This window comes from Muntiacus reevesi, chromosome 2 (assembly GCF_963930625.1).
Source record: "Muntiacus reevesi chromosome 2, mMunRee1.1, whole genome shotgun sequence".
Lineage (NCBI taxonomy): Eukaryota > Metazoa > Chordata > Mammalia > Artiodactyla > Cervidae > Muntiacus > Muntiacus reevesi.
Genome location: NC_089250.1, coordinates 261486745 through 261511919, shown reverse-complemented (window position 1 = coordinate 261511919; position 25175 = coordinate 261486745). Strand labels below are relative to the sequence as shown.

Here is a 25175-nt window from a genome sequence, read left to right as displayed (position 1 = left end):
CATTATTTGTCTTTGGAGAAATACCTTTATAGTCCTTTGTGTAGAGTGTTTAGGCACCGCATGTATGCTCAATTGTGTCTGACTCCTTGCGACCCCTTGGACTGTAACCCACCAGGTTTCTCTGTCCATGGGATTCTCCAGGAAAGAATACTGGAGTGGGTTGCCATTTCCTCCTCCAAGGGATCTTCCCAATCCAGGATCGAAATGATATCTCCTATATCTCCTACACTTCTCTGTCCATGGGATTCTCCAGGAAAGAATACTGGAGTGGGTTGCCATTTCCTCCTCCAAGGGATCTTCCCAATCCAGGATCGAAATGATATCTCCTATATCTCCTACACTGGCAGGCGGATTCTGAACCACTGAGCCACCTGGGAAGTCCTTCACCCATTTTTTACATTGTTTTTTTTTTTTCAGTTGTTGCCGAGGTGTAAAGTTCATTATGTATTCTGGATACTAGACTCTTATGAGACATATGATATGCAAATATTTTCATCCATTCTATTGGTTGGTTGTCTTTTTATTTTCGTGATAACATCTTTTGTACAAAATTTTTTATTTCAATGAGTCCACTTTATTTTTTTTCCTTTGTTGTCATATCTAAGAATCTGTTGCCAAGATAAGGTCACAGAGATTTACCTGTGTATTCTTCTAAGCGTTTTATAGTTTTAGTTCTTATTTTTAGGTAGATCCACTTTGAGTTAATTTTTAAAATATGGTGTAGAGTTCCATCTCTGTTCTTTCGCACGTGGATATCCAGTTGTCCCAGCACTATTTGTTGCAGACATTGGTCTTCCCCAATGGAATGGTCTTGGTACTGTAGTTGAAAATTAGTTGCCCATAGTTGTGTAGATTTGTTTTTTGACTCTCAGTTCTACTCCTTTGGTCTGTATGGCTATCCTATACCACACTGATTTGATTATTATAGCTTTGTAGTAAGTTTTGAAATCAGGAAGTATGAGTCCTTTCCCTTTGTTCTTTTTCAACATTGCTTTGGCTATTTGGAACCCCTTGCCACATGAATTTGAATTCCATGTAAATTTGAGGATTGATTCTTCCTCGACAGCAAAAAAAGGCTATTGGATTTTGATAGGGAATGTGTTAAATCTGTATGTAAATGGCTTTGGGTAGTATTGCAATCTTAATATCAAGTCTCAATTCATGACACAGGATCTTTGCATTTATTTAGGTCTTTGGTTTCTTTCAACAGTGCTTTTTTTTTTGTTTGTTTTTAATGATTTCTATTTATTTACTTTTGGCTGTGCTAGGTCTACGTTGCTGTGCAGGCTTTTTTCTTTTTTATTATTATTATTTTTTTCTCAGGCTTTTTTCTAATTGCAGCAAGCAGGGGCTACTCTAGTTGTGGTGTGCAGGCTTTTTATTGCAGTGGTTTCTCTTGTTGCAGAGTGTGGGCTCTAGGGCATACTGGCTTCAATAGTTGTGGAACATGGGCTCAATAGTTTTGGCTCCCAGGCTCTGGTGCACAGGCTCAATAGTTGTGGAGCACCGGCTTAGTTGCTCTGAGGCATTTGGGTCTTGCAGGACCAGGGACTGAACTTGGGTCTCCTGCATTGGCAGGCAGATTCTTTACCAGTGAACCCGCAGGGAAGCCCCTGTTTTGTAGTTTTTAGTGTATAAATTGTTGCCTACTTGTGCTGTTGTAAATGGATTTGTTTTCTTTTTTGGATTATTTATTGCTAGTGTATAGAAACACAATTTGTTTTTGTGTGTTGATCTTGCTGAATTTGTTAGCTCTAGTAATTGTTTTGTGGATTTTTGTGATTTTTCTGTATATATGATTGTGTTATCTGCAAATAAAGGTAGTTTTACTTACTCCTTTACAAATTGGATACTTCTTGTCTTTTTCTCTGGCTAAAACTTACACTACAATGTTTCAGAGCAGTGGTGAAAGTGGAAATCTTTGTCTTGCTCCTGATCTTAGCTAAGGGAAAGCTTTCATTCTTTCATCCTTGAGTATGATGTTGACTTGTGGGTTTTTCATATATGCCCTTTATCTTGTGGAGGAGATTCCCCCTTCTCTTCCTAGCTTACTGAGTATTTTTATCATGAAAGAGTGCTGGATTTTGTCAAACGCTTTTTCTGTGTCAATCTGGATGACGTTGTGTTTTTTTCTCCCCCCTTCATTCTGTTCAGGTAATATGGCACGGATTGCTTTTCATTATTTTGAACTACCCTTGCAGTCCTGGGATAAAACCCACTTGGTCATGGTATATGATCCTTTTATGGTGCTGTCAGATTTGTGGTTTTGCTAGTTTTTGAACTTTACATACATCGAATCATTTATTGACATTTGAAATAATTCAACAAGTTAAAGCCTATAAGAAACTTAGAATGGTGCCTGGCAGGCACATAGTACCCTATAGTATTATGTAATCATCATTGTTGATTACTGGATGTCCTTCTCATGCGGGGAAACAGACCTAGAGAAGCCCACCCTGGCTTCTGGTGGTGACTTACTGGAGCCCACCCTGCCGCCCCAGTTATGATGTGCACACTCTTCGCTTGCCCGGTGGTGGGCTGATGATAAAGAGCATTCGTTGATTTATTGGTGTGCTGGTCCCTAGCTAGGCTGGGTGCTTTGTGTTTGCTTCGTATTTGCCACCTCTCTTTTTTTTTTAAAGCAACTTGAGACACAGTTTACATACCATACAGTTCAGCCACTTGGGGCCTTGAGTGTATTTAGAGCTGTGCCTCCATCACCACAGTCAATTTCAGAACTTTCTCACTACCCTAAAAAGGGACCCTCCAGTCCCTGCCCAAACTCACCCCCTCCTCAGCCCTAGGCAACCACTAATCAAGTTTTCATCTTTAGAAGTTTCCCCGTTCTGGACACTGTATAGATGAAATCATATAATTTGTGGTCCTTTGTGACAAGCTTTTTTCAGTTAGCATTAAGTTATGGTTCATCTACCTTGTAGCATGTAGGTTATGGTTCATCCACCTTGTAGTGTGTAAGTTATGGTTCATCCACCTTGTAGCGTGTATTAATACTTCATGTATCAATACTTTCTTTGACCGCATTGCATATTGAATTTTAGTTCCCCGACAAGGGGTCAAACCCTCACACTCTGCATTGGAAGTACAGAGTCCTAACCACTGGACTGGCAGGGAATTCCCAATAGTTCATTTCTTTTAATGACCAAGTAATACTAATATTCCATCATATGGATATGCCACATTTCATTTATCCATTTGTTAGTGGATGCACTTTGGAGTTTCTGCTCTTTACTATTATGAATAACGTTGCTATGGGTATTTATATATGTGTTTTTGTGCAGATATGTGTTTCCCCATTTCATTTTAGTCCTTAGCCACCTCTCTGAGGAGTGTGTGCGTGTGTGTGTGTGTATGTATATATATGTACGTACACGGGGTGCTTGGATATTCATGGTTAGAACAAATGGAAGGAGTCAAGGAGCACCTGGAGGGCACAGCAGCAGTAATACCCGGCCTGGCACAGTGTTTTGACATTTGATCCCCCGACGCAGCTGTAGAGTGAATACCCGCCCATGGGATTTGGCCCTCTAGGGCCACAAGGCATGTATGTTAGCAGCCTGGGCCTCCCTTGGGACTGAGCCATGCTGTGGCAAGGATGGCTTACTGCTGGCCACACTGTGAGGCAGCTGGTGCCCCGGGGCGGTGCGGCGCCTTCCTGCCAGGCGTGACCTCTGGGTCACTGGGCCCAGCCCAGCGCCCAGCCTGCATCAGCTGGGGCCGCCTGGAGGGTTTCTCCTGGAGAAGCACACTCCTCACCCTCTTGTCCGTCCTCCTCCCAGTGTGGGGCCCCTTGCCAGGCACTGTCCTGCGGGGCTGGCTGCCCTGACCTCTCTCCCTCCCGCCCTGCCTGTTCAGGTGAATATATCAAGACCTGGCGGCCCCGGTACTTCCTGCTGAAGAGCGACGGCTCCTTCATTGGCTATAAGGAGCGGCCTGAGGCCCCCGACCAGCCCCTGCCCCCCTTAAACAACTTCTCTGTCGCAGGTGCGTCTTGGGGGCACGTGGGGCGTGTTTGTTCCAGGCTGTAGGCCTGTCTGGGGTCTGTTTGCTCCCAGGTCTATTTTCCACCCTCTCCTGCTCCACCTCTGTGTTTCCTGGGCCTGGGGGCTGTGTTGATCGCCAGTGGAGAGCAGGAGGAAGAAAGGAGCTGGGGCACTTAGCAGCCTTCTGGCCCCTCTGTGGTACCTGAGGCTGAGCCTTCTAGCCGGAAGCTGACCAGTGAAAGCCTGGCCCGTGCAGAACCCCTGCCTGGGCCTCACAGAACCTGCCCTCCCCCCGCCATCACCTTCCTTCCCCGCTGACGCGGTGGGTCACCACATTGTTGTCACACCCCCTAAGAACGTTTCAAAGTCACTCATCTCTACTGCCATGACGTAGCCCAGACACGGTCCTCTCCCCACCAGCTCCTGCTCTAGCCTCGTCCCCAGCCTCGCCTCTCGAGCAGCCCACCTGCTCTTTCTGGAATCCAGCCCCACTCACCTCTCCATCCTGCTTAAAGCCCTGCCTTGGTGGCTTTCCCGTGTGCTGGTGACCCCGACACGGCCGTCCCTGGTCCCAGCTGCCTTCCCAAACTCCCCTCCTGGCCTGAGCTGCTTTTCCGCACATCTCTCCTTGGGTATCCTTGAGTGTCCTGCCGTGAGATCCCCTCCATGAGCCACACCATCCTTTGAGTCCCTTCTCCCTCCCTGAACTTCCCCCCATCTCTTCCAGGAGGGCCTTGTTGCCTCTCATCCTCAGGCCAGGACAGTGATCCAGATGCTTCTATGCACCCCACTGTGGCCCTGTGGTCTGCCTGCTTTCCCTCCCCTCCCCTCCTCTGGATGGCCCCATGCCCTCCCTGGGCCTCCAGCCTCCCTTCTCTGTCACCTCTACACAACAACCAGAGGGTCTAAGTTCTTGTCTCTTCCTGCTCTCTCAGGACACAGTCCAGGTTCCTCTCCATGCCCCCGAGCCCTGCAGGCCAGCCCCCGCTCGCCTCTCCAGCCCATCTCTCCCTTCTCTCCTCCTCACATGGGATTTGCTCTTCCCTAAGTACACCGGGCCCTCTCTCAGCTCTAGCCCTCTGCTGCCTTCAGGGCTCAGTACAGGGATGCCCTTCCTCTGGGAAAGCCTTCCGAGCCCTTGGAAGGGGTTGGCTGCCCCACCATCCCCCATCACAGCCCTGACCACTGACCCATCACTGTTGGGTGGCTGTCCCCCTTACACACACACACACACACACACTCTGGACCTGTAGGGACAGGCTGTCTTGGGTTGGGTGGCTGTCCCCCTTACACACACACACACACACACACACACACACACACACACACACACACACACACACACACACACTCTGGACCTATAGGGACAGGCTGTCTTGGGTTGGGTGGCTGTCCCCCTTACACACACACACACACACACACACACACACACACTCTGGACCTGTAGGGACAGGCTGTCTTGGGTTGGGTGGCTGTCCCCCTTACACACACACACACACACACACACACACACACACACACACACACACACACACACACACACACACACACACACACACTCTGGACCTGTAGGGACAGGCTGTCTTGGGTTGGGTGGCTGTCCCCCTTACACACACACACACACACACACACACACACACACACACACACACACACACTCTGGACCTGTAGGGACAGGCTGTCTTGGGTTGGGTGGCTGTCCCCCTTACACACACACACACACACACACACACACACACACACACACACACACACACACACACACACACACACACTCTGGACCTGTAGGGACAGGCTGTCTTGGGTTGGGTGGCTGTCCCCCTTACACACACACACACACACACACACACTCTGGACCTGTAGGGACAGGCTGTCTTGGTCAGTAGTGTCACGGGACTGGCACACGGGGGTGACTTGGGGAACGCGGGCTGCCCCTCACACTCTGCTCACACCCCTCTTCTGTAGAATGCCAGCTGATGAAGACCGAGAGACCTCGACCGAATACCTTCGTCATTCGCTGTCTGCAGTGGACCACAGTCATCGAGAGGACCTTCCATGTCGACTCCCCAGACGAGAGGCAAGTCGGGGCCTCAACGTGGCCGCCCTTTGGGAGGAGCCAGGCTCAGTTTGAGGCGAGGGGTACAGAGGGAGAGATTCCCCTGAGCCCCTACCTAGGAGTTTCCCATCTCAGCCCTTGTGTGAGCTAGGAGGAGCAGGGGTTCTCCCTGTTCTGTGTCCTCAGATGGGAGGGTGTGCTGGAATCAGGACGGTTTGTTAGTAGTGAGGCACTCTGGGCCTCTTCAGGGCCTCTGCTTTTCTGGAGACCTGCAGAGGGTCAGGGAGCTGCCTTTTTAATGAGCATTTCCATTGATATAGAGGCAGGTGGTCCAGAGATTCTGTTTTCTAATAGATCAACTTACTAATCAGAAGAGATAGCAGCTTCACCTAGTTCACAAATGCAAAACAGCACGAGGAGGTGTCTAGTGAAAGCTTCACTCTCGCTTCAGCCCCGCACACCATATCCCCCAAATTGCCTGCTGTTCTTACGTGTCCTACAGGAACTTCTCAATGAGTATGGACAAGCTCGTTCAGATATCACTTCTGTGCCCTGCTCCTCTTTATGCCCAAACTGTTGTTTTATTTAATGTATCTTGGGGACTCTCTCTGCTTCTGTGTATATATAGAGATGCTGCTGCTGCATTTTTCTTTTTAACAGGTGCACATCTGTGTCCCTGAGTTTAGCAGTTCTTTATTAATGGTGATTGGGGTTGTTTCAGCCTTTTGGGCTCATTAGAGGCAGTGCCACAGTCTACAGGCCATACCACCCTGAACACGCCCGATCTCGTCTAATCTCAGAAGCTAAGCAGGGTTGGGCCTGGTTAGTACTTGGATGGGAGAAGCAATGCCACAGTGAAACAACTTGTGGTTACCTTGTTTGACATACATGCAGGTAAATCTATAAGGTGGATTCTTAGATGTGGAATTACTGGGTCACAGGGAGTATGCACTGGTAATTTTTATTACCAATTGTGTTGGTATTAGGTGTAATAGAATTCTAAGAGGGTTATGCCTATGTCTAAGAGGGTTCTCACAGCCTGTGTTTTCAGACATTCAACTTTTTACCAAATGTTTGGTGAGTGTGTGTCCTTACATGTTGTGTGTTCAAGGGCCATGTGAGTTTCTGTTTCCGAATTGTCTGTTCATGTCCTTTGTCTCTTTTTCTTTGGGGTACTTGGTCTTTTGCTTATTTATTTGTGAAAGCTCTTTATATATTAGAGAGCTTAGCCCGTTTGCAACGAGTGGCAAATATTTTTCCCTCATGTTGTCCCTTTGGCCTTCACTTTGATAGATTTTTTTTTTCCTTTTTTTGGCTGCCATGCGGCATGTGGGATCTTAATTCCCTGACCAGGGTTCGAACCCGTGTGGCCTTCATTTCGAGAAACATTTTTTTAGCTTGTCTTTGGGGTGAGAATTCAGCTGATCCTCTGGAGCACCCTAAATCAGTGCTGTCCAAGAGAAGCTTCTGCCATGGTAGAAATGCAGTGTCTAGCAGGTTAGCCACTAGTCACGTGTCCCTGCTGAGCTTGTGAATGTGGCTTATGAAGCTGAGAAATGGAATTTTGTATTTTACTTAATTAATTTAAATAGCCACCTAGGGCTAGTGGCTGCCCTTGTGGGCAGTGAATTTCTAGAGCGAAAAGGCATGCTACTGTAATCTAAACTGTGTCATTGCAAAGCTTCCCAAGGTTGAAAATATACTTGCCCCACTATGGGGAACAGAATGGTCATCTCAGGCCCCCTGAGATATTACTCAGATGAAAACTGGACACAGGAAACATGTCCCGCCAGTAAAAGCCAGTTGGGATCAGAAGGGGCATAGGGTCTAGGCGTTGGGCTGAGTTTTGAGGAATGGGGGAGAAGTCAGTTGTGGAGATAGGAAGAAGAAGATGGCTTTGGGAAAAGGGACCAGCCTATGAAAAAGCCTGGATGCAAGGCAGCCTGTCATCCCAGGGACCGCAGAGGCTTCTGCATGACTAAAGAATCAGGGCTAGGGGTCTTGGAAGAGGGGAGGTGGAGGCCTTGAAGCTGGCGAGCTCAGCCAGCGCCTGGGCTCCAGATGGAGGTCCCCACAGGGCTTGGCAAGCAGTGAATCAATTGGGGTTTGTCACAGGGTTGCTGAAAGATTCAGGGGGATGATAAACAGGAAGCCATGGACTCAGCAGTACCTGGCACACACTGTGCAAGCCTGGAGCAGAAGCCGTGGGGAGCCGGCAGAATTTTAGCAAGAGACCTACTCTAGTTCCCATTTTCGTAATGCCATGCTCTTTGGCGTGGGGAAGAATCGCTTTACCATGACCATAGGGACTGGAGCGCCCCCACTTTCCTCCTTTTCTTAGTACCTGCTGCTGCCCCTGGAGAGAAATCTGATGGGGTTGCTCTGAGACCAGACCCCAGATTCCTGACCTTAACCCTAGGGAAGGTACGAGTCAGAAACCCAGGAGAGGGAGGCTGCTCTGCTCCTGACTGTGTTCGCCACTTTGCCAGGCCTGAGCCTGAGGAGCGGGGGCCGACGGGGCCACTCTGGTGATTGGTCACCGCTGCGGCAGCCTGCTCGCTTCCTCCCCCAGCGGGCTCTCCCCAGTGCAGCTCCCTGCCATGACTTGTTGTTTCAGGATGGACGGGACAGTTAAAAGACCACTGTCTTAAATGAACAGCTAGATCCCCTGTGCTTAGGTTCAGCAGTTGAGCGTGTGCCATGCTGGCCTCATGTGGCTGCATTTTATGCTGAAACTTGAACTTCTGTTCATACTTCATGACACTTTCCTCCTTAATAGATCAGCAGGCATTGCCTAAGAATAAAGAGTTTCTTCTACAGAATCTTGGTGCCCTTATCACACCGGAGGTGATTATTTGTAACATTAATATTTTCTAACGTCCTCCCCAGATCTGAGCCATAGTTATTTCCCCAGTTGTCCTCAAAATGTTGTTTTTCAGACTAGGATTTGATAAGCCAAGGTACATGCTGTCTGTGTCCCATTTTAATCTAGTTTAACCTTTGTGTCTCTTCCCCTGCCACAACATGATTTTTTTTTTTCTTTTTTGACAAGCCAGGCTGGTTGTCTTGTAGGATGCCCCGTACTCTGCATGTGTCATATTATTGTCTTTTGGCACTGTTCTCTTTGTTCTTCTGTGCCTATATTTCCTGTAAACTGTAAATTAGATCTGAATCAAGGTAGGCAAACTGTGGCCTGGTCTTCTATTTTTATAAATAAAGTTTTATTGGAACACCACGCCTATTCACTTACCAATTATCTGTGACTGCTCTTTGCTGTCCTGTGGCAGAACTGAGAAGTGACTGAGTTGTAACAGAGACTGTGTGACCTGCAAGGCCTAAAATATTTACTCTTTAGCTCTTTCCAGGAGAAGTTGGCAGATCCCTGGTCTTGGCAGGAATATTTAACAGGGCATCACATTAGTGTGATCCTTTTTAATGGAAATCTTACCATGCAGTTTCTCTGTTTAGAACTCTGAGGCTCTTAGTCTCACTTGGAGTAAACTCCAAAGCTGATTCCCTATCCTACAAAGACCTGTATGATCTGGCCTCAGAACACTTTCCTGCCACCAGTTCCCTCACTTTTGCCACCGTGGCCTCCATGCTGTTCCTTAAACATGCTAGGCACACTTCCTACCTCAGGACCTTTGCACTTGCTATTTCCTTTGCTTGGAATCCTCTTCCCCCAGATGTCATTATATTTCTGCTTTTAACTTTGTGGGGTCTCTGCTCAGATGGATGCCACATTCTTGGAGGGTCCTGCCTGCCTTCCATGACTGTTACCCTTAGCCTGCTTTATTTGTCTTCATAGCATCTGTCCTACCTGTTGTGACATTTTCTATTTATTTGTGCCAGGAACATAACTAGGTGTTCAGTAAATATTTGTGAAATGAATAAAAGAACAGTTATGACTAATGCTCTGTTGAGCCAGACCCTGTTCTAAGGTCTTCACATGTATTAATTCACTTATTCTCACAACATTTCTAGGCAGGAATTCCTTACCTGCTAAACAGACATAATAATGGTGAGACCGATGCCCAGAGAGGTACAGAATAAAAGAAGGAAGAAGATCTGAAGATCTTTATGTTTTCCTTGCCAAGCAGGGCTGGGCCTGAATCAGCCAAGGCAGCCCATCTGAGAGTGTCTGAGCAGAGGGGGACCCCAGATGCCTCCAGCTGTGAAAACCCCTCTGGTTCAGAGGAGGACCCTGGTTAAGAGAGAGGGCGCCATCTGGTGTCAGACCAGCAGTCAACTGTTCTTCCCGAGGCTGTGACGAGGACAGCCCTGTCACCTCCAGGCCACTGGCCTTCCCTCCAGGGTGCAATTCATTCTGCTCAGCCGGGTGGCCCAGGGTTTGGGCCCAGGATCTGGAGTCAGACCAGTTACTGTGCCGCTGTCCCGGTGGGGCTCAGTGATTGTGAGGAACTAGGAGGATGTGGAAGTATCTTGGCTCGGGGTGCCCATAGAGTCACGCCACCTTTTCTCGCCCTCGAATCCTCTGCCACCCTCTCCTCTTGCCGTGGGACCAGCCTTGTGCTTCCTCTTGAGACTCTCAGCCCATACTCCACACAGCAGCTGCTGACTTAAAGCAGAAGTCAGGTCCTATCAGCCCTGATAGATCCTTCCAGGACTTCTGTGGTGTGAAGGATCAAGACTTAACTCCTTCACGCCGTGGCCTCCCTCCTGCTCTCATCCTTTCCATTCCTCTCTCTCTGTTGGCTCCAGCCAGGCTGGCACCTGCTGGGCCTTCCACAGACACCCCAGGCTCCCTCCTCAGGGCCTTCACCATGCTGGTCACTCTGCCTGGATTCTTTTCCCTCCTGACACTTCACAGGGCTGCCTCCTCCCCTCCATTTCACTTATTTCACAGCCAAGTGCCTGTTCTTGGCCCTGGGGAGGCCCCACGTTCCAGGGAAGTGCTCCAGGTCCTGACTACGTGCCACGTCCTTGGAGAGGCCTTCCCTGACCACCCTCTGAGCAGGGGCTCCTCTCTGGCTCCTGCCTTGGAGCCCTGACTCAGGTGTCTTGCATGTTAGGCCTGGAGCTCCAATGGGGCTGGTTCCCCGCTGCACCCCCAGCGCCCGGAAGAAGGCTGGCACCCAGAAGGGGACTCCTCACAGCCCTTTGAGGTGTTTGCTCTGTCCTGAGCACTGGATGTTGGTGTCTCCTTCCTTCGTTGGGCAGCCCTCGGAAAGTCAGGTGGCCCACCCATGGTTGCCCCAGGAAGGGGCAGAGCCCAGATTCCCTCCAGGCCTTCCAGCTCCAGAGTCTGTCTTCTCAGCCATGGTGTCAGGCCCAGGGAACGTGAGGGGCAGATGGAGGTCCTAGAAGTGAAGCCACCCAGGGTCCCATGGCCATTTGGCAGTGGGGTGAGATCAAGCCCAGCTCCCCTGCCTGCCGCCGCCCTGCAGAGCCTGGCTGGGTTTGTGTCCCTGGGCCTCTGCTTGCTGACTGCCACTGGGTAACTGTCAACCCCTCTGTGCCTCGGTCTTCTTGTCTGTAAGAAGAGGTGAATAATAGTACCTCCTTCAGAGGTATGCAGGGAGGACTCAAAGGAGTTACTTCACGTAAAGCACTTCAGCAGCTCTGGGAGCAAGTGGAGGGCCGTGTGTTGTTTAGTGAGGGGGGCCCTCTCGGAAGGTAGGCTGGAAACATGGCGGGGTCAGGGCTCCCGAGAGGCAGCCTGCCTTTGCTGTGCCCTTGGACTCTGTGCATGCAGGGTGGTGTCCCTGAACCCGCCTGTGAGTGCCCCCAGCGCCATTCCCCTGGGCTGGAGGGCCTGGCGGAGCGCCGAGTGTGGGTCTCAGCGCCACGGCCTCCTGACTGTGGAACCCCCACAGGAGACCCACCTCCGTGCGCCTCAGTTTCCCTTCGGGAGCACGGCTGCTCCCTCTGCAGCCCTTTTAAGGAGCATGGAATGAGGTGGTGTGTCTGGAACCATTATTTTCCTCACCATTTCCCTGGGAGCTTTCCTTTGAGGGGTGGAAGGCCCATCATCCCCAGCCCAGGGAGGAACTCCCCTCTGCCCCAGACACCATGTTGCAAGCCCTTGAGGAGGTTCCTGGACAGAGGCCCTTGCCTTTTCTCTGAAATTCTGAGTGCTGCAACCATGCCACCTCAGTCCAGTTGGAACCAGATCCAGGACGTGTCAGGCGGCGGAGAGTCACCCCTGACCAGGCTCCGTGTGCACCCCCGTGGGTTCCGGCTCCGGGTGGGATGGGCCCAGGCCCCTCCAATGTAATCTTTAGCCCCTTCTTTGAGGCGAGAACTTTTCTCTGGGTGCAGGTTTTGTACATGGCAGCTCCCCGGTGTCTCAGTGCTGCCTGGGTGCTGAGGAGGGGGCGAGCTGGGGGCAGTGGCTCGCCCCAGTGCCAGAGCTGCTGTCTGAGCCCCAGCTCTGCTGTCCCCTGCTTCTGGTGCCCCTCCCGCACTGTGGAGGCTCCATCTCTTGTCCACTCAGGCTCCTGAGGATGGACTCTCTTCCTCCCTTATAGACAGACAGTAGTACATGCACATCTTGGCCTGCAAATTGCTTTTTCCATGTGGCAGTCCCTCACGATCTCTACATGTGAGGTATATGCCTTTTTTTGTTTTTTTTTTTTAAGTATATTCAGCCTATTTTAGGAGATAGGTGATTTTTTTTTCTTCAATCCATGGCCATATACCCAAATTCAGCATTTTCAGATTTCTGAGAGGACAGTTCTGATCTGATAGAGCGTGTCGCAGGGTATGCTCTCCTCCCCCCCAGTTTTTGGAAACAAGAATATTAATGTAGGGCCAGGGATTTGTCACATTACTTGTTCCAAGGAGGGCTTGGGTGAAACCCGTTGAGAAATACCCGCCTGAGGTATTGGGTCGGGGAGGGGAGAGGTTCACGCTGCTCGGCCTGGGTGTGCAGCGGGCTTCAGGGCCACCTAGGGCTTTGGCTGCCTCGCTCAGCCGTTCCCCACATGTCTTCCGCGTACCTGCCGGGGGCTGGGTCACACCAGCCCCAAAGCCCTGCCCTCATGGGGCAGAAACACATGGCGTCTGGGGCTCCCAGACTCTGCTCGGGCTTGGGAATGGCCCCTGCGCCAGCCCCTGATAATCGTGCTCCTGAACTCTTGCAACTGTCTTAGGAAGCGAGGTCTTCTTGAGTGAGTGAGGCCAGGAAGAGAGGCAGAGCTGCTGGTGTGAACTGGGATCCTGGGACTTGGGTGCTGCTTTTGCTCAGCAAGCCGTGGACTCAGCCAGGGCTGGCCACATGGCTTTTACAGACATGATCAAAATCCGCAGGGGGCTCAACAGATGTTGGGCTGACCCCTAAAATTGTGTAGTGGGTCCAAGCAATTTAGCATCATTCAGCCTCATGCTTTTTTCTTTTTGCTGTGTGGTCTTTTTTACTTGGGCTTCCCAGGTGGCTCAGTATAACGAATCTGCCTGCCAATGCAGGAGACGTAGGTTCATTCCCTGGATTGGGAAGATTCCCTGGAGAAGGAAATGGCAACCCACTCCAGTATTCTTGCCTGGAAAATCCCATGGACAGAGTAGTCCTGGTGGGCTACAGCCCATGGGATCACAAAGAGTCAGACATGAATGAGCACAGCAGACTTTTTTTTACTTATTTCTCCTAGATGAATTTTCCCGTCTCTACAGACCAGTCTGTTGCGAGTATCAAAAGAAAATTCTTTCCCAGTGAGTTTAAATCATGAGTGACAGAACTAGTTTATTGTTCTTAAACCTATCTCCCTTCTGCTGGGACCGGCTTCCCTGTTTGCCAGCGTCTTCCCCATCCCGCCCCAGTCCCAGCCCCAGCAGGATGGCCCGTGAGCCACCCATCCCCAGACAGGTACCTCCAGGGGGTTCTGTTGGTCAGCTCTTGCCTTGTAAGATCTCCACCTTCTTTGGTGAGTGAACGCTTCCTTCTGTTCTTGGTTTTCTTTTACAAAACACTGGTCACTTGTACGCATGAGTGCATCATTCATTCCCAAGGCGTCAGAGGAGCACTGTCTCCCTAGTTCAAGGCTCAGGAAGGCAGCTTAGTTTTCAGAGCCCGTGAGTAAAGGCGGTCTCCCCTCTGGTCATGTAATTGCTCCTCTATTTCAAGTGGCCCTCGGGTCAGGCCCCTGCTGGATACACAAATAGTCTCTGTTCTTATTCTAGTCTTGCCGTCTCCGATCTGCCACAGCTAGAGGGGCCTGTAACAGTTCCGCTCGCCTCGGTCAGGCAGATCTCCCCAGAATGCTGGAAGGTGTTGAGTCATTTGCTCATGGGGCTCAGCCCCTCCTGCCCTGAGGCCCAGGCGCCCTAGGACTCATCCCCAGACGCATGCTCACACAGGGAGGAGTGGATGCGGGCCATCCAGATGGTTGCCAATAGCCTCAAGCAGCGGGGCCCGGGGGAGGACCCTATGGACTACAAGTGTGGCTCCCCCAGCGACTCTTCTGTGGCCGAGGAGATGGAGGTGGCAGTTAGCAAGGCGCGGGCCAAGGTGGTAAGTGCTGGAGTGGGGAGGGTGAGGCCTGCCGGTCTGTGAGCACCGCTCTCCTCTCAGCCCTGCCCCCCTGGAATTCTGTACCGGGAGCGCAGGGCCCCGGCCAGGACACCTCCTGACTGCCCTGTGGGTGTGGTGATTTCAGGCGGTAGATGACGCGGTACTGCCCTGGGCCCACGGGATGTGGGGCAGCCTCATCCTGAGTGGTGGTGAAGACCCCTGTGCCCCACCTCAGAGCCCTGGCCCAGCCCCCCAGGGCCCCGTGCCTGGGAAAGCCGATGGGGGGAGAGCCTCAGTCTGAAGGCCACTTCAGAACAAACAGTTGCTGCCTGGGGCCACCCTGCTCCCGCCTGGGCATTTTGGCAATAGTGTCCTTTGAATTTTCTCTTCTCTTTGTTAAAATTTCTTCCCACGGGCCACATGCCAAGCTCTGACTGCCCGACTCTCTCCCCATCCCGGGCAGACCATGAATGACTTCGACTATCTCAAACTCCTGGGCAAGGGCACCTTTGGCAAGGTCATCCTGGTGCGGGAGAAGGCCACCGGCCGCTACTACGCCATGAAGATCCTGCGGAAGGAGGTGATCATCGCCAAGGTAGGCCCGCCCCGGGCTGCTGTGGGCCAGCTGCCTTGGGGCCCAGCCCGGAGCGTGCCTGTGGTTGGGAGCACGCACCAGGCGGGACGCCTCCTGCGTCTGCTGCTGTGTCCCCCCACCCCCAGAACCACTGCTTAGTCCTGTGGGGCCCCAAAGTAGGGGAGCCTGAGGCTCAGAGAGTGTGGCCCTGCCTGCTGAGTCCCCCACCCTCTGGACACCAGGGAGGAAGGAGGAGAAAGTCTAACAGGGGCCTCACCTAGCAGGGCCTGGGGGTCCACTAGGGCGGGGACCTTGGCTCAGGGTGTCTGAGGAGGAGGCTGGGCTGGAAATGGAATTCTGTTCCTTTTTTCTTATTTAAAGTTTTTAAACTAGGAAATTCTTAAAATATGTAAAAATTTTTAAAGAAAAATATAGTGAATTGCCCCATCTAGTCACCTAGCTTCAACATTGCCATTTGGCCAGTCTTGTTTCATTAGCTCTGCCCTCGTCTCTTTTTGTTTTGGAATACCTTTAAAGCATGTTCTAGGTATCAGAGATTCCCAGCCATACATGCTTAGATGTCTATCTTTAACAGGTGATGATCTTAAAGATCGTGGTACTGTGATCACGTCCAACAAAAATTAACAAGCCCTCGATGTCGTGGGTGCAGGGCAGGGCTTCTCAGCCTTAGCTGTGACACTTGAGACCAGACCACTCTCTGCCAGGGGGGCTGTGACATGCCCTGTGTGATGCGCCCCCGCATCCCTGGCCCCTACCAGGGCAGCCCTCCACCCGAGTTGTGAGTCAGAAACATTCTTAGATTTGGTTGCTGATGTTACCACCACATCCCTGGAGACAGACGTGCCCCGTGGAGGGAGAGCAGGTGTCCGGGCACCGCCGCTCTCTGGGTCCACACAGACACAAAATTCAAGCCCCTCTTAGAGGAGGGGGGCCTGTGACATCGGTGCTGGGCCCACACCCCAAGTTTCTGATTCATGGGTCCAAGGCGGGGCCTGATAATTTATGTTTTCCTAAATTCCCAGGTGACACCGATGCTGCCAGTGTAGGGACCACACACCGGGAACCATTTCTCACAGCCTAGAGTCCTGACTAGAGCCGGGTCCTTCAAGAATGTTTATAGGGTCACCACCATTTATAGGAACACCACAGCCTGTAGCGTTACCTCAGGGCTCTCTATCTGCTCCCCCACCTGCAGATGTCAGACTTGGCCTGTGGGTCCAGGTGGTGACAGCAGGATCCTCCCTTGTCAGAAGTTTCCATCAGCTTTTCACCTGGTGGTTTTGACAGCGAGTCACTGAGTGGTCTTGTCTGGGTCTGGTATTTCATTAGGGCATGTGAGTGATAATTCACGTTCTCTGCGTTGGTTAGGAACGGAGTTGGAGTTCACTAACCCGTTCCTTCCCCGTCTTCTCAGGCTGGAAGCGGGTTGTGAGGCCGGCATGGTGCTGCCCTCCAGCCCCTCACCCAGCCTCTGTTTGCAGGATGAAGTCGCCCACACGGTCACCGAGAGCCGGGTCCTGCAGAACACCAGGCACCCGTTCCTTACCGTGAGTAACACTCCGTCTCAGGCAGTGCGCCCACGTGGGGCGTCCAGGCCGCCCTCAGGACAGAGCTCAGAGAAAGTCACGACCCCTGGCTCTGTGGAGCATGGACTGGTGTTGGCTTGGTGGTGGGGGCGCAGCTGTATGGGCTCCCCAGGTGGCCTGAACTGAGACACCGGGGCGGCAGCTTCTTTACAGACGGTGGCTTCGTGTCAACCCCTCAGCCGTCTGATGATACTAGATTATGAAATGGCCCCAGGAGAGCCTGGCTTCTCTCCGTATGGGTTAGAGGTGCTTAGTCCAGCGGGTTGAGTTTTAGGAAGTAATCCCAGAGGCAGATGTACCATCACTGTGCTGCCTGTCAACCTAGGCTGAGGAGACAGAAACCTCTTTGGGCAGCAGTCTCCATCGAGGCCAGCAGATGTCAGTTGAAGGAACTAGGTGGAAAATGGTTTAAGGGTCGTTTCTGTAGCTCACTTGCTGTTCAGATGTCCTACTGAACCAAAGCACTTGTTCAAATGAAACCTTACGAGGTTCTTCAGTGTAGAAAACAGGGAGCAGTAGAGTTTTCTTGAGCAGGGGGTCACCTCAGGGTCCTCTGAAGAACTCTGTCGGGCTCCTTAGAGTACAGTTTGAGAGCTACTTGTTTGTTGGAGAATCACTTGTCCAGGCTTTCTGGGAAGTTGGATCCCAAGCCACTGCCAATGCCCAGCCAGCAAACCTGGCGTGTGTGTGTAAGTTTAACACTCCTCTGTCCATGGGATTCTCCAGGCAAGAATACTGGAGTAGGCTGCCATTCCCTTCTCCAGGGGAATCTTCCCCACCCAGGGACTGAACCTGGGTCTCCTACATTGCAGGCAGATTCTTTACCACTGAGCCACTAGGGAGGCCCCTGAGTTTAACACACTGGACTGTAAAATGGGAGGAAGAGAGACGTGAGACAGCCGTGGTTGCTCAGAACATAGTTTGTGCCCTGGCTGTGTCTCTTGGAGGCTTATTTAGAGGCAGAGGGCAGGATCGTTGCGCCCTGTAACCCCTTCCCTGCTGTCAGAGCCAGGAGCTCCCTCCCCACAAAAAGTGAAGGTGCGATTTGAACCCTAGTCACGCTATTCCCACAACCCTGGCCGGGGCTTTGGGGAGAGGGCGGGGAGGGAATCGGCATCGCCCACGTCTCCTGGGACCCAGCAGAGAGCCCGCATCTTCCCACCTCCATGCCGCCGCCTCCTTTCCCGCAGGCGCTGAAGTACGCCTTCCAGACACACGACCGCCTGTGCTTCGTGATGGAGTACGCCAACGGCGGCGAGGTCTGCCCCCAGCCCCGGCCCGCCCTCTGGGTGTCTCCTTCCCGGGGGTGGGGGGCAGAGGGAGACCTACTGGAGTGTTATCTTTTTACTTTCACTCCCCCCCCGAGGCAGGTGGGGAGACAGGCTCTGAGACGTTAAGTGGCTCGTCCGAGTTCACACGTTTAGTGAGTTGGTGGGCGGGATACAGACTGAGGTCCAGAGGACTGTGGGGTGGCGGCTGACAGCGCTACAAGGACGTTCTTAAAGGCTGCAGGGAAAGGGTCTGTGGGTCAGGATCCCCCATCCTCTACTTTCAGCAAGGTCTCCTGACGAGAGACGTCAGCACTCACCGTGCCCACCTGTCACCCACTCCTCGTCCCTCACACCCCTCTCTCTCCGCCTGGCGTGACTCGCTGGCTTCATCTCCCATGTGGTCTCGTCTCACGGCTTGTTTCCGCTTGCTCGCGAGTCGTGCTCTTCCGCCTCCTTGCTGTCGCTCCCTCGTTTACCTGCCCCCTCCTGCAACCACCCCCCCCAACTCTCCACTTGCCGCCTCTTGTCTAGCCTTCCCTCTTTATCCCTTGCTCATTTTCTTTTTGTCGCTCACGTGAGTTTCTTGTGCTCACCATCCCTCGCGCGGCCCTCCCCGTCCCTCACGTGGTCCTCACCGTCCCTCGCAGTTCATGGGGCAGGTGTCACCATGTCACCGGGCTGGGTGCCATCCTCCCCTCCTCTGGGCCAGAGGTCTCACCGTTGCTGCCTCCCTCCGCCGGCAGCTGTTTTTCCACCTGTCGCGGGAGCGTGTCTTCACAGAAGAGCGGGCCCGCTTTTATGGCGCGGAGATCGTCTCAGCCCTGGAGTACCTGCACTCGCGGGATGTGGTGTACCGCGACATCAAGGTGAGCAGGCCGCGCCCGGGCCGCCCTCCCATCTGCTGAGCTTCCCCTCCATGGAGGGTCTGTCTTGTCCTTCTTGGAGCTGAGCCTCCCACCGAGGCCCAAGGTGGTGGTCTTGGGCAGGTGGCCTGCGTGGGGCCCTTTCAGGCCTCCTGGGAGCAATGGCTCTTTAGAAGTTGGCCTGGCAGAGTCCACCAGCGCTTAGCACACATGTCCGCTGAGAGCCCGTCGTTCTGCCCTGGGAGCGTGTGCCAGAACAGGCGCCTGTGTGCGTCTCCACGTGGACGCTCAGCGGCTCTGTGTACGCTAACCCCAGATGAAGCCCCCCAAGTGCCCACTGTGGGAGAGGGGACAGAAGACGTCGTGGTGGAGCCACACCATCTGTACCGCAGCTCAGGAGGACAGGCTCCGGTCTCACGGGCTGAGGCTGAGGGGCCACCAGAGCGGCCGAGATGAGTCTGTGTCACTCACAGTGCATACGTAGGTGGGGAACTGTGAAGAGAAGCCCGGAAATGAAAACAGAAAAGCACCTCCTTCTCTGTTGGAGGGGGTGGTGGCTAATGATGCAGCCGCGCACCTAGGGCTGGGGGGCTGTTTCTTGACTTGGTGGAGGTTACACAGGCCCACTGAAGTGCCCATTTGTGTTAAGATCAGGAAAAATAGTGTTCAGTATTCCTCACGCCTGAAGTGTGACCACCACCACCCACAGTGGGGGAAGCCGGTCGGGCAGGACCTGGCTCCCGTCTCCCCCTGCCCTGTCTTCCCAGCTTCCTGGGGGTGGCAGGGGCTGGGGAGGTGCTGGGTCTGACTCCTCCCCCCGAGCCTCAGAGGGCCTGACTCCTTGTGGGGGGGCGGGTTGCTCTCTGACCCCTCCCCCTGGCCCTGCCGCCCCCCCCAGGCCATAAACCCCCACCCCAGGGAAGGGCAGGGGCATGTCCCTGACACTCTCTGACTTTTCCTGCAGCTGGAAAACCTCATGCTGGACAAGGACGGCCACATCAAGATCACCGACTTCGGTCTGTGCAAGGAGGGCATCAGCGACGGGGCCACCATGAAGACCTTCTGTGGGACCCCTGAGTACCTGGCGCCCGAGGTGTCTGGGGCTGGAAGGCCAGGGGAGGCAGGGCCCCTCAGCCCAGGCCCCTGAGGGCTGGGCTGCGGTTCCTTCGGTGGCCCCTCATTGCCCCTCCCCGCTCAGGTGCTGGAGGACAACGACTACGGCCGGGCGGTGGACTGGTGGGGGCTGGGCGTGGTCATGTACGAGATGATGTGCGGCCGCCTGCCCTTCTACAACCAGGATCATGAGCGCCTCTTCGAGCTCATCCTCATGGAGGAGATCCGCTTCCCGCGCACGCTCAGCCCCGAGGCCAAGTCCCTGCTTGCTGGGCTGCTTAAGAAGGACCCTAAGCAGAGGTGAGGGCTGGCCCCCGCCTGCCCTGCCCAGCCCAGCCCAGCGCCGCCACTTCCCTCGGCCTGCAGGGGCAGCGTCCACGGGTGCACAGGTCCGGGGAGTGCTTGCTGTGTGTTGATCGATCGACCCCGCAACTGGCACGTAGGGGCGCTCCCTTGGCCAAGCCTGCCCTCAGCTTCCGCCTGCCCTGCCTTCTTTCCCGGGGACGCTAAGGAACAGGGTGGCCGTGCCTGGCCTAGGGTGACAGCCAGGATGTGAAGCAGCCGTCTGTAGAGCGCACCCTCTCAGCTTGCATCCCCGTCCCTGGGGCCAGGTTGGAATCTCCAGGTTCTGCCCCTGGGCGCAGGGACTCCCTCCCTGAGCCCCAGATCCCTCCTCTGTGAGGTGGCGTAGTGTCCCGGGATGTTAAAGGTGGAGCCGTTAAAGGTTATCAGGGCCGTACCGAAAGCGCGTCTCCCAGGACCCGGCTGCCCCGGGAGGCGGGTGCTCATGGCCGTCTCTGCCCAGGCTCGGCGGGGGGCCCAGCGATGCCAAGGAGGTCATGGAGCACAGGTTCTTCCTCAGTATCAACTGGCAGGACGTGGTCCAGAAGAAGGTGAGCCCCACTGCCTGCCTGCTCCCCACAGGAGCCCAGCCTCTCCTGGGTCACCTTGGCCGAGGCCTCCGCTCCTCAGGGACCTGAGGCTGGACTCCTCTCCACAGCTCCTGCCACCCTTCAAGCCTCAGGTCACGTCTGAGGTCGACACAAGGTACTTTGATGATGAGTTCACCGCCCAGTCCATCACAGTCACGCCCCCGGACCGCTGTGAGTGTCTGAGGCCCCCACTCCCGTGGGCCTGGCTTGGAAGTGGGGCTCGGGGGTTCTGCTCTTGACCCAGTTCTCCGGGAGGAAGTTCACAGGACCCCCTCCGTGTCTGAGCAGTTTACCCTACATTGAGCTCGCCAAGGCTTTCACTGTCGGCCCACCGGTGGACCCGGTGAGGGTCGCCAGGAGCCAGTGGCTGCAGCACTTAGAGGGGGAGTCTGGGTAGGAGACCCTGGAGGAGTGGTCAGTGCCCGTCGTCGTCTCCCTCACTGCTCAGGGCTTTGGGGCTGCATAGATGGCTCCAATGATTCTGTAGCTGTTTTGAGTTCTTACTTCCCCCGCCCAGTGCTGGGCCGTGCTGGAGACACAGCAGTGACGAGTCAGCCCTGGGCGCTGCCCTCAGGGAACCCAGAGTCCAGGTGGGGTGACAGCCCAGAGTGGTTGGGCCTGTGGTGTTAGGAGTACGGGTCTGGAGGAGCTCGGGGAAATGCCTGCCTTGGACTGTGAGTCAGGGAGGGCTTCCTGGAGGAGACAGGACAGCTGAGTTCTTGGCACGAGGAATGGCACACAGGACTCCCAGAAATGGGAGCGTTGCAGAGGTTGGAACGAAGCAGGGAAGGGCGAGCAGCAGGATCTGGGGGCCACCGGGAGAAGTGAGGACGAGCCAGGGAGGGATTTGAGCAGAGGAGGAGACCACCTCGGCTTCGTGTGGAGGAAGGGTGGTTGAGAACGGGAGTGGTGCTCAGGGCAGGAGACTGGACCACAGAGGTCTGGGCGAGACCCTGGTGTGACCGAGTCAGGGAAGCTGGGGGGTGCTTGGGAGGCTGGGGGAGCAGGCTGGGGTGCCGGCCTGGGGGTGGGGCTGTGCCTGAGAGGGAGGCAAGCCACTCAGCCTCGGTCCACGTTCTGTCCCTGGGGGTTGCTCTGTGGCCTGACTGCAGCCCTGCCGGGGGCTGGCCAAGGGGCCTGGGCCTGCTCCCGGCCAGCTCTCCCCCATCTCCATCCACCGACCCCCGCAGATGACAGCCTGGGGTCGCTGGAGCTGGACCAGCGGACGCACTTCCCCCAGTTCTCGTATTCGGCCAGCATCCGAGAGTGAGCCGCCGCCACGGGACGCACGCAGTCTGCTGCCATCACCGCCGGGGGCTTTTTCTTTTCTTTTCTTTTTCCAACTTTTTATTTTGCCTTTTTTGTTTGTGTCCCCATCCCTCACCTGTTCCCCCCATTTCCAGTTTTTCCCTTAGCCCTCTGCCAAACTCACCTCAGCGGTCCTCGCGGCCCTGCCTCCAGGACCCCGTCCTGCCCTCACCTTTGTTACAGACCAGGACTCGGGAGCCTCTCCTCTGCCTGCCCAGGACCAGGCCTTTGGGCAGTGGGAGAGATTCCGGTTTTTAATCAACATAAAGCCCCCGTGAGGGGCGAAGCGTGGAGCCATGGAGCCCGTGGGCAGCCCACCTCTGCGCAGCTGCTCCTGTCAGAGGCTGCCTTCCTGGCCCTGTCGTCAGGCTCCGAGTGGCCTGGCGGGGGGCAATCCAGCCCCCTCCTGTGGGGGCGAAAAAGCAATAATGTCCAGGGACCGGGGGTGGGGGAGTAGCACGGACCTGTGAAAGCTGCGTGCAAGATGGGGGTCCAGGCTCCCTCGTGTGGATGGGGCCTGCTCTCCCCTCGGGGAACCCGGAGCGGGCGCGGCCGCCTGGCCCTGTCTTCCCCGCCCCCTCAGCTGCTCTCCTGACCCTGTGGATGAGGCAGGAGGAACACGAGAGGGGCAAGCCTCCCCACCCACCAGCCCCGTGCCTTACCAGGGCTTCCTCCTGGCCGGCCTTACCTCCCGCTGGAGCCCGGGCCTGACCCCAGCGCCTTCCGAGGACGGGGGTTGGGGTCTCCCCCTTCTCTCTGCTTGGGGGCGGAGGGGCGCCAGCCTCGGCTGTTACACATCTCGCACCGAGACAGTATTGGGCCCGCCCGGCGGACTTGGGTTGAAGAGGGGTTGGAGGTGGGGGTCGGGCACATGCCGAGGGAGGGGCCCCCTCGCTCTCTCCCCCTCTCCAGGCCCCACGTTCTGCAGCCTTAAGGTGAATGTGTCAGTGCTGTGGGCACTCCCGTCTGTGCCTCAGACTGTGTGTGGGTGGGTGTGTGTGTGTGTGTGTGTGTGTGTGGTGTGAGTGGACTCGGGCCCCGCCCCTGGCTCAAGCACTTCATCCCCAGGGGGAGGGGCGCTGGCCTAGCAGGGGAGCCACGCCTGCGGTCCACTTGTTGCCCTGCCCCCCCCGCCCCCCAACATCTCTGGGTGTTTGGACTTTAGTTTTTGTGGTTTTGCTCTCCCCACCCCACCTCCTGTAGGTAGTTCACAGAGAGACATTCTGGGGTGGGGCGGGGGTGGGTTTGGGTGGGTGGGGTTCTTCTTTCCTGTGTGTGTATGTCGTTAATCTGACAATTCTTCCTCCTCCCCACTGGCCTGTCCCCATCTCCTCGTATTTGTACGGTACAAGCAATAAAGACACTCATTTCAGACTGGGGCCCACCACCCCCGCCTTTCATTGCTTCCCGGGTCCAGCTCCTGGCACCGGCTGCCTCCTGCTCCCATTGCTGTGGTCACGGGGCCTGTTGAGCCACGAGGTGGGAAGTGGGCGGAGGAGGCACCTGGGGTGCTCAAGCTCAGACTGGGGCATGGAGGTTACTTTGGGGAGCTGGTGACGAGTTTTTGGAAGGTGCCTGGACTGGGGGCACAGTGGACAGAGACCATTCTAGTCCCCCAGGAACTGTTTAGGCAAAAAGAGGCGGGGTGGAGAGATGGGTGGAAGGGCTGGGCCCTGGGAGCCAATGTGGGAGGGAGTGGACTCATTTCCTAGCCGGGGACACTGCCTGCACACGCCTTCTCATTTATGGCCCCCAATTCCGATAAAAAAAAAGTGAAGTCACTCAGTCATGTCTGACTCTTTGTGACCCCATGGACTGTAGCCTACCAGGTTCCTCCGTCCATGTGATTTTCAAGGCAACAGTGCTGGAGTGGGTTGCTATTTCCTTCTCCAGGGGATCTTCCCGACCCAGGGGTCGAACCCAAGTCTCCCACGTTGTAGGCAGACACTTTATTGTCTGAGCCACCGGGGAAGTCACTTGTCCAATACAGTCGTCAGAGGATCAGTGGGATGTGTGGTGGCTGTCAGCCGGGGGCACCTCAGGTGGGTTCATAACCCTCGGGGCTCTGCGCCCTTCTGGCGCCTGGCCCTTTGATCCTGGAGCTCCTTGCAGCCACCGGGCCAGGGCTGCCCCTGCTGAGCCCTGGCACAGATGAATTTAATGTCAGATTTTGCCAGAAGGTGTTGGCCTTCACACACCTGGAGTCTTTGAGGTCGTAAATGAGAGTAGAGAAAAAAATCAGATCCTAGAACAAAAACTCAAGAGATTCTGTTTTCTAATTTTATACGAATGTTATTGAGCTATAAAAGTGTGTAATGGTGGCCATTTGAGAAACGGCAGAGAGGCTTATAAAGAGAAGCCTTCTAATAGCAACTACACTCATGAAGAGAAGTTTTTTCTTTTAATAAGGCCTTCTGGTGCAGCCCCTGGAGGTGACCAGCGCCCGTTTCTTGTCACACCACACTGTCACTCAGACCTCCGTGTGGGTCCGACCCGCATCTACCTCAGCCAGTTAGCGCTTGTCTCGCGTCCACGGACGGGCTCCCAGAGGCTGCTCAGCTGCCGCCCTCCATTCAACATATCCACTTGGACCTCCTGGTGGTGCTTGTGTCACTGGCAGAACTTTTCCCGAAGCGATTTAGAGGGAAGAATTTTAATAGAATTCCATCAATTATGAAAATTAACGTTTGAATAGGTTGATCTTTTGTCATGTGCGTGTAGACAGTTTCACAAGTTTTGTGAAAGGAGGAGGGAAGTCAGAACCACCCCTGGCCCTGAGCACTTGAGCAGTCGTTCTGGCCCTCACGTCACCCCTGTGCCTATGACGTCAAGCTGCTGGGTTCCATCCTGCTGCATCTTAGCCGCCTCCTGCCGGTGCACCAACACCAGTAGGCCGTGCTGGGTCATTGGTAGAAACGAGATCCTTTCTCAGCTTCTGTTTTGCCTCTGAGGGACTCCTTGTGGACACTGTTATCACACC

The 25175-nt window shown here is 54.4% G+C and overlaps 1 protein-coding gene across 7 annotated transcripts in view; it reads left to right on the top strand.

The window, feature by feature from the left end:
- The window catches only part of AKT2 (AKT serine/threonine kinase 2), a 49899-nt gene extending 24724 nt beyond the window's left edge, over window positions 1-25175 (top strand). For 6 of the 7 annotated variants that reach the window (XM_065926102.1, XM_065926103.1, XM_065926106.1 and 3 more), the window contains 12 exons: window positions 3874-4002; window positions 5967-6078; window positions 14374-14527; window positions 14991-15122; window positions 16604-16669; window positions 17899-17967; window positions 18723-18845; window positions 19807-19935; window positions 20041-20255; window positions 20761-20848; window positions 20956-21058; window positions 22078-25174. In XM_065926102.1, coding sequence (XP_065782174.1) covers window positions 3874-4002; window positions 5967-6078; window positions 14374-14527; window positions 14991-15122; window positions 16604-16669; window positions 17899-17967; window positions 18723-18845; window positions 19807-19935; window positions 20041-20255; window positions 20761-20848; window positions 20956-21058; window positions 22078-22157 — 1400 coding nt within the window. In that variant the 3' untranslated portion in view covers window positions 22158-25174. Of the gene's footprint in view, window positions 1-3873; window positions 4003-5966; window positions 6083-14373; window positions 14528-14990; window positions 15123-16603; window positions 16670-17898; window positions 17968-18722; window positions 18846-19806; window positions 19936-20040; window positions 20256-20760; window positions 20849-20955; window positions 21059-22077 lie in introns of all 7 variants that reach the window. The other variant, XM_065926109.1, reaches the window with a different exon arrangement.